We start from the raw sequence: 14,453 nt of genomic DNA on the forward strand, positions 1-14,453 counted from the left end.
GATCTTTTTGTTATTTCAGTAATCTGAAAACTATTTTTTCTACACAATCCTGTCAGATCAGGAGTGGTCTTTTTGACGGTTTCTGTACAGTCTGAGACAAGGTGACATTTTATCTGGGGTACAGTTTTCCTTGGTTTGGCATCCCCACTATGAAATTGTTTCCAGGGAAGCTTGCAGAAGTTATTTCCACTATTCTTTCAAACAGAACGTTTGCTAAGAACAGAAACCAGTTCTGTGATTGAAAGGCTGTCGGAAGACAATTTTCATTTTATTGACTACTTAGAGGGTTTTCCAACCCAAAAAGGACAGCAACAAGATGGCTTTGAAATTGACTGTTCATATCATATCATCTGGCAGCAAACTGAACATACATAACTGGTTATCTAATGAGAATCTTCTCCACTAATAGCAAAAGAATGCATGGTTAAACTACATCTTCCAACAGATCTGGTCAATATTGAAAAGTGTTGGAAGATGTAATTTAATATCATTGGGAAGGTCACATTTTAGGAATTCTTGCTTAGCATCTACAGTATAGCTTTAAGAAGATATATATTCCTTCTTGACTTCTTTTTAGATTATATTTTTCCTTTTTATACCATCCCTGTTTCAGCATGCATTTTTTTCTTTTTACCTGGGCTTTTAAAGATAGATGGTTTGATTGATGAACCTGACTGACTTTTAAAAATATAATACCGTGTTATATATTGCATGCTTCCAAACTTATAAACCACTATGGGAAATGTTAAGCAGCATTTTAAATAAAGAAATTATTAATTTATACATCTAGCCAACTTCATTTCAGATCTAAATAAAGCTATATATAATACCCCAGTCCTCTCTTTAACATTGGGCATGTTGGTTTTCTATTCCAGAACTTTCTTCCCTAGGTTTCTTACTGGTATCTCTAATTCTCCTTGTCATGGAAACCATTTCTAACATTCTACAGGATATGCGTGATTACTGGGCTGATCATTTTTCTCGTAAATTCTACCCAAGAAGGCCAACGCTTCGCCAAGCAACTACATTATCCACCTTTTACTTATTGGACTACAAAACCCGACAAGCTGAACTTGGAATGAACTATGACCATCCATGTGCTCAGCTGAACAAAGCAAAATTTGTCTTCCACAATGGTGAGTGGAAAAATGAGAATATCCCCCAACAGATGCCCTTATTACAGTTATTCCCCTCACCAGAAAAGGAATCACCCAACAAGGCCCTGAAGAAAGCAAACAAATCCTTACTGGAAGAGAACAATTACTTGAAGCTGCAGCTTGAGCTGCTTATGGACATGCTTACGGAGACCACAGCACGACTACATTTAGTAGAAAAAAAGCTGGACACTACTACTTGGCATTCAAATACGAAAAAGTCAAATAACAAGGTGCTTATGCTTCGAGCTTAATAAACAGCTCAGATATAAGACCTAAAACAATTGTATTCTGAAGTACTGATGCCCAGACCCTTAATACAATATTGCAAAAAATAATTTTGTAATGGCTTTGATTGTGCTTCGTGTGTTTTGACTCACTGGGGTGTTGGAGAGAGAGGAAACCCTGCCTTTATATATTCAGTTCTGACAATGGCTGGACTAAAAATCAGCAGCAATTGCTTCTTGGGTACTTTTTGCTTCTGATGAGAGAGCGCCTGTCCCAGAAGCAACTCTCCAGCATGACTTCCAGGATACTGATTCCACTGTTTCTGCTCTTATTTCTAGCAGATATACATAAACGGGAATTTCCCATGGTCTGCAATAGGCTAACAGTAGCAGCTAGCAGTGTCACCTAGCATGGGCTACTGCTAGAAGTCAGATGTTCTGTTCTGAGGCTGTCACCTTTCTCTTCCTAACAATCCAGTATCTGCTATCAGATAGCAATGCAATTAAGCAGCAGTCGTGAGGAAAATGCAGCAATGTCCTGCTTATTTCCCTCTGCACTGCAGCTTGCTAGTTATGTGCTTGTGCATAGATAACTTGATTAGACCAAATTACAGTCTCTATTTGTCCATGGAAACTGGCTTTGTCCACCCTTATGCCCAGTGGCTTCCCAGGTTCTTTGGCACAAAAACAATCTTATTAGCTTTGACCTGATTCTTTTAATTCAGGGTGCTGGAGATTAAACCTGAGATTCATCATCAATATCACGTACTGCAGAGGTGTGCTTTAGTGTACTGTAATCAAGCATAGTAACATACATATACAAATGCAGATGTCTCTCAGCTGGACTCCCATTGTGTGTATGTACTTTATGTATATGTACACATATATGTCTGTGTGTCTCCTGTTTTCTGTTCTCTAATATTTGTATTTTCAATGTTGTGCTCTTGTGCAGTTTTTAAATGTTCTAATATTTTTTTGATCATTATGTTTTTAATTTAAAAAAGCTGTTTCTGACAGAGTGATTTATATTGTTATGTCAGCAAGTGCATTTAAGATGAGCATTTTGTAAATAGTCTGCTTATGATTCTGTTGATTTTGTGAACCATTAAACTTGGATAATTGAGTACACCATAGTTAAATTAATTTTGGATAAACAAATCATATGCACCTAACTCCAGATACTTTTTGGGGGTTTCTTTTCTTTTTTGGGGGGTTGCAGGTGAATGATTGGCAAAATGGAAAAACCTGGCATCTTGATTATATTTGTATCCTGCAAATGTAGATACCTGAACTAATCTCAGGTTCGGCTCTAGTCTAGAGCATGATACTGTGCTTCTGATCCAAGGGTTGAAGTACCCAAGTATCTTTAGCATAGGTGACAGGGATTGGAGGGGATTAAAAACATACACTTCAAGAGACCTGCTAGATCAAGTGAACAATTTTTTCAGTTCAGCATTTTGTTTATACAAAGGCAAAGTAGGCACATTTAGGAAGGTTCGCAAATATGTACAAATGGATTACAGCTCTCTGCTGCCTGTGATTTCAAACAACAAACACATCCAAAGTTGTCATTAATAGCTTAACCCACCAATCTGGCCAATCTCCATTTAGCTGCAGTTAAAGAATAAGGTGATCATATTTTCAGTTCTTACTTTCCCCCCTTAAATTATGGAAGCTAAATCCTAATGAAAAAAAAAATCAGAATAAAACAAAAAAGTAAATTCACTCTGGCCTCCATCTGCCTTTGGGTTGAGTGGCATCATAAATTGGAATGGACTGTTAAGAGAGCAGCTTTCTCTGAAAAACCTGTGTTTTCTAACTGCTACTTTTCTAAGTAAGAAGGAACAGAGAGCAATACTTCATCTGCAAATTTCCCAAGTGGCAAGCTGGTTATAACTTTGCTTGCTTTTAAGTGTTCACAGATCTGTTGATCATCTTTTCCAGGATCTTCCCAAGCATTCATGATATGCTGATTGGTCTGTAGTTTCCTACATCTGTCCCCCCCCCTTTTTTTTTTTTTAAAGCTGTAACCACATAACTATTCACCATCTTTTTGTTTGGCTCCTTTTGTATTCCAGCATCCAAATACAAAGAGTCTGGGATTTAAAAGGAAAGGGAAAGGGGGGGGGGGGGAGAAATGGTGCCTTTGTAACCAGGCGATTGGTTGGCTGCAGAGGACGAGCATGAGGAGGGGTTATTTAATCTGATGTCACAAGCCTACAAGTGGGGGGAACGAGTTACTTATAGCGGCTGAGAGCAGCTGCGCGGACGCTCGGTGAGCGCCGGGGCAGGTTTCTGAGGTTGGGGTGGCCAACTCCCGCAGTCAAAACTGAGCCTTTCCCGGTAGCGGCCCCTTGATTTAACAGCTTCATAGCTTCCGGGTGTTGTTTCAGCATCCCACTAGACTCATCGGAACCGCAATGATTCTCCGTTCAAAAAATCCCGCTTCTACTCGGCCAATCCAAGACAGCGCAGCCAAACCCTCCTCTTTTGTTTTGTCTACTGTGATCACATTGTGCTTTCTGTGCCCGCTTTATGACGTCTACCGGTCATCGGATCTTAGGTTCGGATTTGAGTAAACTTTAAGTCGCTGGCCATTTCTCCAAGTGTAGCTTTGTAGAGCCGCTATTTCCCCCCCGTCCTGTGTAATTTCTGAGTACATTTTATCCGGAGGCTAAGAAGTTTACTTAAATTAGTTTTCTACATACGGGATAAAAGTGCTCTTCTGCCTTTTGAACGCAGTGTGCACGGTATCTGAAAGTCTAAAACTTGTGTATGATTTCGTGGATCCGTTCGTGTCTTCAGTTGTATGTGAACCTAGTTGCTTATTTTTAGGATTGTAGTTGGCCTAAATGGGCTAAAAAAAAAAGAAGTCAAAATGCAGCTTTGATGAAAGATCATGTACGAATGTGTTTTTTGATCGAGCAGCGTAGACGACAAAATCTGAACTTCGGGAGCAGGATAAAAACGTGGCGGGCTTTGTCCTCAGAGTTGTGGGAATGGTTTTTCCCGGTCTGGGAGGTTGCAGTTGTAGTGGGAACGGCGATGATTGCAGGAATGGGTATATGCTGCAATAAGGTGAAGGCGACTCTAGTTTAATTCCGGGAAGTGTTATTTCGAATTACATTCAATACATTCTTTCCGAAGTAAAAATCCACTTAAGGTTTATGCTGTAAAGTGGAGTGGCGCTTAAAGATGGAACGGGGAATAGAAGAAACAATCTTCAGAACAGCCCACTAAGTGGAGTTTATGTTATCTGTGTCTATTTTCTGTTCCATTTTCAGCCACAATGCAGTTTAGTATTTGTTGGTCCTACGAAGGACTTCTGAATTTTGGGTCCATCTCTTCAGGTTCCTAGGAGCAGTAGAAGCATGTTTTTGAGGTGATTATGATATCATAATTATCATTATCATATCACATTTTTCATAATCATGTAATTAAAATGAGGCTGGTCAGTCAGTTGTTTGAAATGATAGGGTCTCCTGCTTGAGCAGGGGGTTGGACTACTAGAAGACCTCCAAGGTCCCTTCCAGCTGATTGATTATCCATTCAAATGTTGTGATTCTATGAGCTAGATCTCCCCATATCTTTTAGGGTTGCAGTACTTCTTTGAGTTGTTGTGGTTGGTGTCAGCTTTGATGGTATCCAGCCACTGTGTTCTTTGTGGCCTGGTTTCCTTTTAGTGCTAACTTTTCCAAACATAACTGATTCCTCCAGAGAATTCCTTCACAAAATGGCCAAAACAGGTGAGATGCTTTCTATGTTTGGAGAGGTGAAGTGATACTTCAAACCGTCTCTAGTGTCCTGGATCAGGATTTGGGTCACCATATGGATTTGGGATAGACCTGTGATGGCAGGTGTCACATGGAGTCGTATCAGAGGGCACGCAAGGCATCCTATATCAGCTCCAGCGCGCATGCGCACGCTGGCCAACAGTTTTTAGGCCTTCTGGAAGGCTGGGAGAGGCAGTTTTCGCCCTCCCTAGTCTTCAGGAAAGCCTCATGAAGCCTGGGGAGGGTGAAAAATGGCCCAACAGAAGTCCGGAAGCTTCAGTGAGGCCTGTGCACATGTGTGGGAAGGGGAGCGTGGGGGTGGGTTGTGCACGCATGTGTGGGTGAAGGGCATTGCGTTATGGATGTGGGCACGGATATGTGCGCTATTGTGCATGTGCGTACCCTTTTGGCACCCGAGTAGAAAAACATTCGCTATCACTGGGATAGACGTTGGAAAAGCAAGGGCAAACAGGAAGATGGAGGGAGTTCGGAAATTTCTGCTCCATTCAATGTGGCAATGTTGTTTACCCTTAGCAACAGAAAGCGAAACTGAAACCACAGTCATTTCTAGAAAGATGTCAAATACTGAAGGCGCTGAGGATTATGTTGAGAATTATGTCATAAAAGTGCAGGGATTGCCCTTGTCCTGCTCTGCAGATGAAGTGCAAAGATTTTTCTGTGGTAAGTTTTCTGTCTTCTCCTTCTGACTAAAACGTACAATAAAGTTTTCCTTTTGTATGGAGTTTTCCTTTTCAGATGCTGTAAAATGTGAAGTATTCCCTTTTCCCTTTTTAAATTGCATTATGTTGGTTGGCAGTCTGTAGAGATTCTCAGTCATCTAGGTCATGGTTGTCTCAAAGGTGCTTTTTCAGGCACTACTGTAAGGGTCACATGAGCACTACTCAGTTGACCCTGAGGACACAGATAAACCTCCAAGTGCTTCAACAACCCTCTAAAAGATTGCAAATTACCAGCTGTCTGCAAGGAATATAAATCATTCCATTCCCCACTATCCTGTCAGAGCTGAAGAAGTTTTTTGGATGAGAAGCAAAACGTCTTCAAAAGAAAAAACAAGGAAGTCCAGTTATCTCCTGAAAAAGCAGTTTTGGGATATGTTGGGTGAGATTATTTTAGGGAAGTAATAAAGTGTGGTGGTTCTGAGTATGCCCCCCCCCCATGTTGAGAAGGGAATTCCTGTTTTGAGAACATAGTCTTATTGATAGCAATGTACTTTGTGATTAATGGGTTGTGCATAATAACTTGTTAATTAGAATATCCTCTTCTCCCCTGGCTTAGATTGTTTGTTAATTTCTGTTCTGTATGTAGTCTGTAATATATACTGTAAGTGGTATCTTTTCTTCTTCCTATTCCAGAATTGCTTGAAATTATTAATTTGTTGCTTGTTTCTCTATCTTTATGGTTTGGATAATAGCCCTAAGCACTGTTGTATACATTTGACTTTTGCTAGAAGTCTTCTTGGCTGTTCATCATCTCACTTTTCCTTAGAATGCAAAATATTAAATGGATATTCAGGGATCCATTTTATTTACACAAGACGAGGAAGACCAAATGGGGAAGCATTTGTTGAATTGGAAACAGAAGATGATCTGAAATTTGCATTGAAAAAAGACAGAAAAACAATGGGACACAGATATGTTGAAGGTTTGGATTAAATTGACATAGTAACTGATCAGTTATTTTGGGTGGATTTTAAATGCATGAATATTTTTTATGTGTATATAAATGTACCTGTTGTCCATATGATTGTCATGAGGTGGTCAGATTACAGAATTCATTAATTCTAAGTGTCTCTTGCAGTTTGCAGGTCAAACAAGTTTGAAATGGATTGGAATCTAAAGCAAACCGGTTCTAACACTCCTGATACTGCCAATGATGAGTTTGATAATTGTAGAGGACTTCTATTTGGTTGTAGCAAGGAAGAAATTATTCGTTTTTTCTCAGGTATGTGGGGTATAAGTTCTAGTATGGGTAGAGATTAGAATTCTACTGGCTCTGAAATAATGCTAAGTAATTTTTACTAATACATTCAGCCATGGCCATGCTTAAAATTGTAATATTGAACTGTTCCTCCTATTAAATGTTACAAAAAGACAAATCTTGTACTAGGACTTGTTTCATGTTTTGTCCATATAATTGTTATGTCCATTGTTCTATAAAATAGATTTAAAATAGAATGTAGTTCATGCATTCAATCTGTGGCCAAAATTGGAGTAAAATAAATATAAAATTGAGCCTTACAGTTTTGAGTGCACGCAATAGTCTAAAGAATCATAAACGTAATATGAGATTAACTTGCATTAATTTCAGATTTTATTGAAAAATGTCTATCCCAAAAGTCCTGCTACAAACCTGTTTACATTTTTAGTTACTTGAAATAACATGATACAAATCACTGTCATTTTATAAATATGAAATAGTTCACGTAGATATCTTTGAAATATGTATTCTGATTTGTAGATTTAGTTGCTGCGTTTTAATTTTAATTGAAAAATTGCATTAGAAATGAATTATATGTTGCTTTTCTTAGCATATCCTGTGTTAGAGTATTGTTATTAAAGCTGCAGAAATGTGGCTATTTTCAAGCAGGATAATTTAAGAATCCCATATTTGCTGTATTTGTATTGATATGTTTCTGTTACTGAGTTAATACTACGGTGTACTTATTCTAAATATAAAGTGTAACTTATAGTATATTTTTAAAGCTATAAGAAAATCTTGATTGGGTTTGTGATGAGGTTATTTGTCCTTGGATTGAAGGGTTGGAAACAGGGGTGGGATCCTACCAGGTTAACAACCGGTTTGCTGAGTTCATACTTAGTGCTCGCGCACGCACCTGATGCACACTGCATGTCTGTACACAGTTTACAGAGAAATCATCTTCCGCATTACTGCTGGGGAGGAAAACAGTTGGGGTGCGGCAATCCACTCTGCCACGCCTGTCAGCTAGGCTTCAAAAAGGGAATATAGGTGAGTATAGCGCAGGGGTGGATGGGTCCAGCTGAAAGGCGGAGCGAACTGGTTCGCTCCCATCTGATAGTCAGAGTTACCGGTTCGCCTGAACTGGTCTAAACTGGTAGAATCCCACCCTTGGTTGGAAATAATGCCAAATGGGATAACATTGCCGGTGGACTTCCAGGGGAGGAGTACGGGGGAGGCCTTCATGCAATCTGCTTCACAGGAAATAGCTGAAAAGGCGCTAAAGAAACACAAGGCACAGGTGGGGATGGACGGTTGGTTGTGTATGTCACTCTTCTTATGGTAAACTGTTGTTAAATCCATATTCTCTCTTCTTAAATGCTCAGGGCTTACAATATAAACTTTCATATTCTAACATCTCCTAGCAGAAATTTTGAGTAGTTTGGAGACTGGCTGGCCCCGCCCCCATCTATTATCTGTCTCCCAAGTCCCAACTGATCAGGAGGAAATGGGGATTTTGCAGTAATCTTCCCCTGGAGTGGGGAGGGAAGGGAGATTTTACAGTATCCTTCCCCTGCCATGCCCATCAAGTCACCCCCACCAAGCCATGCCCACAGAACCAGTGGTAAAAATGTTTGAATCCCACCACTGCTCTGGTTCTAAATGCACATAGTCTTTTATTACCATAAAATGTGATTATTAAAGTTGTTCTATACAAAATTCTTCTGTAATTTTTCACATAAAAGGATTAACTTTCAAAACTGTCACTATGGTCATCAATGTGGTAGGCCAGTGATGGCTAACCTTTTTCGCATTGCGTGCCAAAAGCGGGGGGACACAGGGGGGTTGTGCTCGGATGTGCCTACACTCATAATGCTATGCATGCAACCCCCACATGCATGCACGTGAGCCCTCCCTGTGTGCATGTGTGCGTGACCCCACCCACCCACTTTAGGCCTGCGATGGACCCATTTTTCACCCTCCCCAGGCTTTCTAGGAGCCTGGGGGGGGGAGGATGTTTTCATCCTCCCCCCCCCTGGAGACCCCCCCCCCCCCCAAAGGCTTCAGGATGCTTCCCTGAAGGCTCCAGACAGCAAAAAATGGCCGTATGGGCAAGCTGGAAGTCCGTTCCCTAACTTCTGGTTTGGCATTGAGGTTTTTTTCGCCCTCAGGAGGCTTCCTCCAGAGGGCGGAAAATAGCCGAAAAACAAGTCCGAAGTCAGTGGTGCCTCGTGTGCCCTAACAAATGGCTCCGGGTGCCACCCGTGGCACGATGTGCCATAGGTTCGCAAACACGGTGCTAGGCTGAAAAAAGCAACATTTGTCTTCCATAACAGTGAATGGCAAAATGAGAGTATCCCCCAACAGATGCCTTTATTATATTTATTCCCCTCTCCAGAGAAGCAATCCCGCAATAAGGCCCTGAAGAAAGCAAACAAAGCCTTACTGGAAGAGAACAATTATTTGAAGCTACAGCTTGAGCTGCTTATGGACATGCTGATGGAGACCAGAGCACAACTACACTCAGTAGAAAAAAATATTGACACTACTGCTTTGCATTCAAATGTGAAAGAGTCAAATATTAAGGTGCCAATGCTTTGATAAACAACTTAGATAGAAGACCTAATTGTATTTCTGAACTACTGATGTCCAGACCCTTAATACAATATTGCAAAGAATAATTTTGTAATGGCTTTGATTGTACTTACTGTGTTTTGACTCACTGAGGTGTTGGGGAGAGAGGAGAACCTGCCTTTATACTGTATATTCAGTTCCATTAATGGCTGGACTCACAATCAGCAGCAATTGCTTCTTGGATACTCTTTGCTTCTGATGAGAGCACTTGTCCCAGAAGCAACTCTCCAGCATGACTTCCAGGATACTGATTCCACTGTTTCTGCTCTTATTTCTAGCAGATGTACATAAACGGGAATTTCCCATGTCTACAATAGGCTAACAGCAGCAGCTGGCGGTGTCACCTAGCATGGGCTACTGCTAGAAGTCAGATGTTCTGTTGTGTGACTGTCACCTTTCTCTTCCTAACAATCCAGTATCTGCTATCGGTCAGCAATGCAATTAGGACTAGCTATATGGGGGAGGGGGAGTAAGGGAGAGTAATGTTTATATAGAATATACAAAAATTAACTAGATTTCCAACCAGATCTTTCTGACTTTAGTGGAAAAGTATTAAGTCACTTTTGCGGCTGTTGCTTGGCTTGAATCAATTTGCATGAAAATTCATGGCTGCTTTATTTGTCGTTCTAGGATTTAAGTATGGCTAAGTTGACAAAGATGACTGATGAGTTGGCTCTGGAGAAGAAAAAGGTGGATCTTAACTTTCCGCTTATGTGCTAAATAATAAGGCAATAGCTTTTATAAAATATACTGTATATAAAGTCAACTGAAGTCCAAGCCAGTAAAACACATTTAGTTCTTTACTCCAATGCACCCAGTGAGCTTCTTCTTGCTTCCTTCTTTGTGATCGTTCTGCTTTACTCTGGTTATTTCACCTTAGAGTTTATGTAATATTTTGTTGAAAATGTTCTTGCTGATAAAAAAAAGTATGTTGATATGCTAAACTTATCTTTTGCTGACCATTTTATGGATTCTATTCCTTTCCCAATTAGATAAGCAGCAGTGCTCACTGAACCATCTGCATGTTTTCTCCAACCTGCCTGTAGACCATGACTATAACAGAGATATTACAGAGTGTTGGAACATCTGAATATGAAGCTCAAAAAGTACTGTCTGAATTCTTCTACACTTTCACCTAATTTGAAAAGAGGTGCCATAATGACACTGTGAAATATTTTTGGATCTGCAAAACCTGCTGCTAAAGTTTGTAATATTTAAATATTGAAGAAGCACACATCATTCAGTAAAAATATCAGGAATCTGGTAGAATCTTTTCAAATTGACACATTTATTAAAATACATAAGTGTTTGTGAGCTGCTGCTTACTCATTAAGTGGATAGCGTGGTAGAAGTGAGCTGCAGCACACAAAAGCGTCTGATTTTTGGCTACCATAGCCTAATGTGGCTCTTCTGCTAGTATAGTTTTATGCCTTGTTTTTATACTTTACGGTTTTGGTTTTTTAATTGCTGGCCAACACAAATGAATTAAGAATGACTGGAAAATAATGGGAGTTGAAATCCACACATCTTAAAGTTGTCAAAGTTGGGAGACACTGTACTAGACAGATACTGTAGAGAAAGATAAAAATCGAGGGAGGACGCAAAGAGAAGAAGGCAGCAAAAAGAGGAAGGAAATAAATGGGAGGAGATAAATCCAGATACAGGGAGAATAAAGACGGAGAAAATGATATACATACTGTACATACTTACATTGACAAGGCATTAGCAGGAAACTTGTGAAAGCAGGAAGGCAGCTCCCTCCCTTTATGTTAAATAGAGCCATAGCTTTATTCCTTTGTACAAATGAAAAAAATGACACTATTTAGAGTAGCCATTGATACTGCTTTAGGAATTTCAGTACTGAACATATAGTCACGCAATATTTTGGTATATCAACTATACCATCAACTTATGTTACTAGAATCCACTTGTCTAACATGCACACTTCTATTGACAGTTCAAAACTACAAATATACAGTACTACATATCACATAGGAAGGGATGCTAAAAGCACATGGATATTTGTTAGAAAAATCAACAAAATAAGATTGTAAAACCAAATTAATGTAAAGAACACTATTTTTTTTTGCCAGCTCATACAATTTATATGCCTCTGGTAATGAAAGCAAGTTAAAAGTCCATTAATAAGTCTGCTAATGCTGAAAAAGGCTCACTTATCATACCTGGAACAAATCTTTTGAAAAACGTACAACATCCCTTTTTCAATTGCTTAAGCGTTTCTAAGAATTTGCAACTGATCTGAACAAGTCTGAAACTTCAGCAATGGAAGAAAATCTAATACCATTTTCATGGTGCAACATGGTCAATTCCTGGTTCTGTAAGTTGTGAGGAGTTAGGCAATAGAGTTAATTTAATGGCTCCAATAAACAGATGTTAGTGTATTGCACAAACATACCAATCTTGACAGTTATCTTCAAATTAATGTAGCAAGAAAAAAACTTAGAAAACCATTGAAACTATATTTTGTCTTTTAGTTAATTAATTCAAACAGATCATCTTTATTTTTAAAAATATGTGAAAGGCTGAATATGAATAAATTCTAGTATCAGATACTTTCTCCAATACAATAACAGTTGAAAGGGATCTTGGAGGTCTTCTAGTCCAACCCCCTGCTCAGGCAGGAAACCCTATACAATTTCAGACAAATGGTTGTCCAATCTCTTCTTAAAAACCTCCAATGTTGGAGTACCCAGAACTTCTGAAGGCAAACTGTTCCACTGATTAATTGTTCTGTCAGGAAATTTCTTAGTTATAGGTTGCTTCTCTCCTTGATTAGTTTCCATCTATTTCTTCTTGTCCTGCTTTCAGGTATTTTGGAGAATAGGTTGATCCTCTCTTCTTTGTGGTGGCCTCTTAGATATTGGAACATGGCGTTCATGTCACCCCTAGTCTTTTTCATTAAACTAGACATACCCATTTCCAGCAACCATTTTTTCTATATTTTAGCCTCCAGTCCCCTAATCATCATCTCTTCTCTGAACTCTTCCTAGTGTTTCAGCATTTTTTTTCCACTGTGGTGATCAAAACTGGATGCAATAAGTGTGGTATTACCAAGGCATTATAAAGTGGTCTTAGCACTTCATGTGATCTTGATTCTATCCCTCTGTTAATGCAGCCTATAACTGCAATGGCTTTTTTAGCAACTGCAGCACACTTCTGGCTCATATTTAAGTGATTGTTCACTAGGACTCCAAGATCCCTTTTGCAATTACTACTGTTCAGCCAGGTACCAGCCATCCTATACCTGTGCACTTCCTTTTTCTTGCCTAAATGTAGAACCTTTTTTCACCACTGAATTTTGTTTTGTTAACTGGGGCCAAATGTTCAAGTCTGTCAGGATCCTTCTGTATTTTAAGCCTATCTTATATTTACACAGTTTTGTTTCTGTGGTTTAGGGGCTTAGTGTTGTGCTTTTGGGTAGTTTTTAAATTTTCCAATATTTTGTTGATCATTACATCTTTAATTGAAAAAAATAAATGAAAAACCTGATAGTGATTTATATTATGTCAACATATATTTAAGGTAACATATCACCCTGCAAAGTAAACCTCACTTTAGATGAGCATTTTTTTAAAGTAGCCTGGTGGTCCATTTATGATTGTTGATTTTGTGAACCATTAAATTTTGCTAATTGAATACACCATAGTCAAATCAACTATAGATAAACAGATCACACACACCTTACTCCAGAAACCTTTATTAGTCTTTTCTTTTTTGGGGTTGTAGATGAATGATTGGCAAAATGGAAAAACCAGACACTCTTGATTACATTTGTAAACTGCAAATGTAGGTACTTGAACTAATCTCATTATGTTCTAGAATAGATCTATGCTTTTGATCCAAGGCTAGGAGTACCCACATATTAAGGTGGGATGGAGGGGATGATAAACATGCATAACACATTTCAAGAGATCTGATAGATCAAGTGAACAATTCATTAAGTTTAGCATTTTGTTTATACAATAGCAGAGTAAGCACAAATGTGGACAATATGATAGGAGCTCTCTGTTGAAATCTGTGATTTCAAACAACAAACACATACAAACTTTTCATTAATATCTTAACCCATGAATCTGGCCAATCTCCATTTAGCTACAGTTAAGGAATAAAATGGCCATATTTTCAGTTCTTACTCCTTCCTTATTTTAAATTATGGAAGCTAAATCCTAATGAAAAATTTAAAAATCAGAATAAAGTAAAGGCAAAATATTAACAAACTAAGCTATTCCTAGTGAATAGAGGAATTCACAGAGGTTTGCTGTATTACTCTGTTGGAACAAAACTACTACAAAGTCTTTAGCATCTTAAAAATAATGGATTATAGTTTTGTATGGCATACATGCTAGAATTTTGCCAAAAACCAAGTATGGAATATTGGATTCACTCTGGCCTCCATCCATTTGTCTTTGGGTTGAGTGGTATCGTACATTGAAGCTGGAGATAAGAAAGCAGTTTTCCCTGTAAAATTTGAGTTTTCTAACCTGTATTTTTCCAAGCAAGCAGCAATGGTTCATCTGCAATCTTCCCATGTGGCAAACTATTTATTCCTAGTAATTTGTAGACCTCCATATCCACAGTATGAATTATTTTATCCTAATACCCCCTAGTCTGACGAATAATCATCTCTCAATTCATGCACAACACACTTCATGCTGGTTTAACAATGGAGCAGCTATTTGGGGAAGGGAGGCCCTCCATCTTGGAGC

The 14,453-nt window shown here is 38.9% G+C and overlaps 2 protein-coding genes across 2 annotated transcripts; both read left to right on the top strand.

The window, feature by feature from the left end:
- The first annotated feature begins 910 nt into the window (after positions 1-910).
- Positions 911-1,408, top strand: CBY3 (chibby family member 3). Its single transcript, XM_014053176.2, has one exon. It carries the CDS (start codon positions 923-925, stop codon positions 1,406-1,408), a length of 486 nt encoding a protein of 161 aa, XP_013908651.2. The 5' UTR covers positions 911-922.
- A 2,760-nt stretch (positions 1,409-4,168) lies between these two features.
- Positions 4,169-10,165, top strand: LOC106538632 (heterogeneous nuclear ribonucleoprotein H-like). Its single transcript, XM_014053175.2, has 5 exons — positions 4,169-5,127; positions 5,689-5,835; positions 6,661-6,816; positions 6,973-7,116; positions 9,491-10,165. The coding sequence occupies exons 1-5, from the start codon at positions 5,115-5,117 to the stop codon at positions 9,691-9,693; spliced, it is 663 nt and encodes a 220-aa protein (XP_013908650.2). The 5' UTR covers positions 4,169-5,114; the 3' UTR covers positions 9,694-10,165.
- Positions 10,166-14,453: the final 4,288 nt, after the last annotated feature.

This window comes from Thamnophis sirtalis, unplaced genomic scaffold, assembly GCF_051295495.1.
Source record: "Thamnophis sirtalis isolate CommonGarterSnake01/CBP01778 unplaced genomic scaffold, rThaSir2_p1.2 scaffold_3, whole genome shotgun sequence".
Lineage (NCBI taxonomy): Eukaryota > Metazoa > Chordata > Lepidosauria > Squamata > Natricidae > Thamnophis > Thamnophis sirtalis.

Bases quoted from the DNA above. Each gene is read 5' to 3' on its own strand.
- CBY3 (XM_014053176.2), top strand. From the start codon at position 923: ATGGAAACCATTTCTAACATTCTACAGGATATGCGTGATTACTGGGCT.
- LOC106538632 (XM_014053175.2), top strand. The intron at 5,836-6,660 runs GTAAGTTTTCTG...ACTTTTCCTTAG, and splicing joins AGTGCAAAGATTTTTCTGTG to AATGCAAAATATTAAATGGA. The intron at 6,817-6,972 runs GTTTGGATTAAA...TGTCTCTTGCAG, and splicing joins GGGACACAGATATGTTGAAG to TTTGCAGGTCAAACAAGTTT.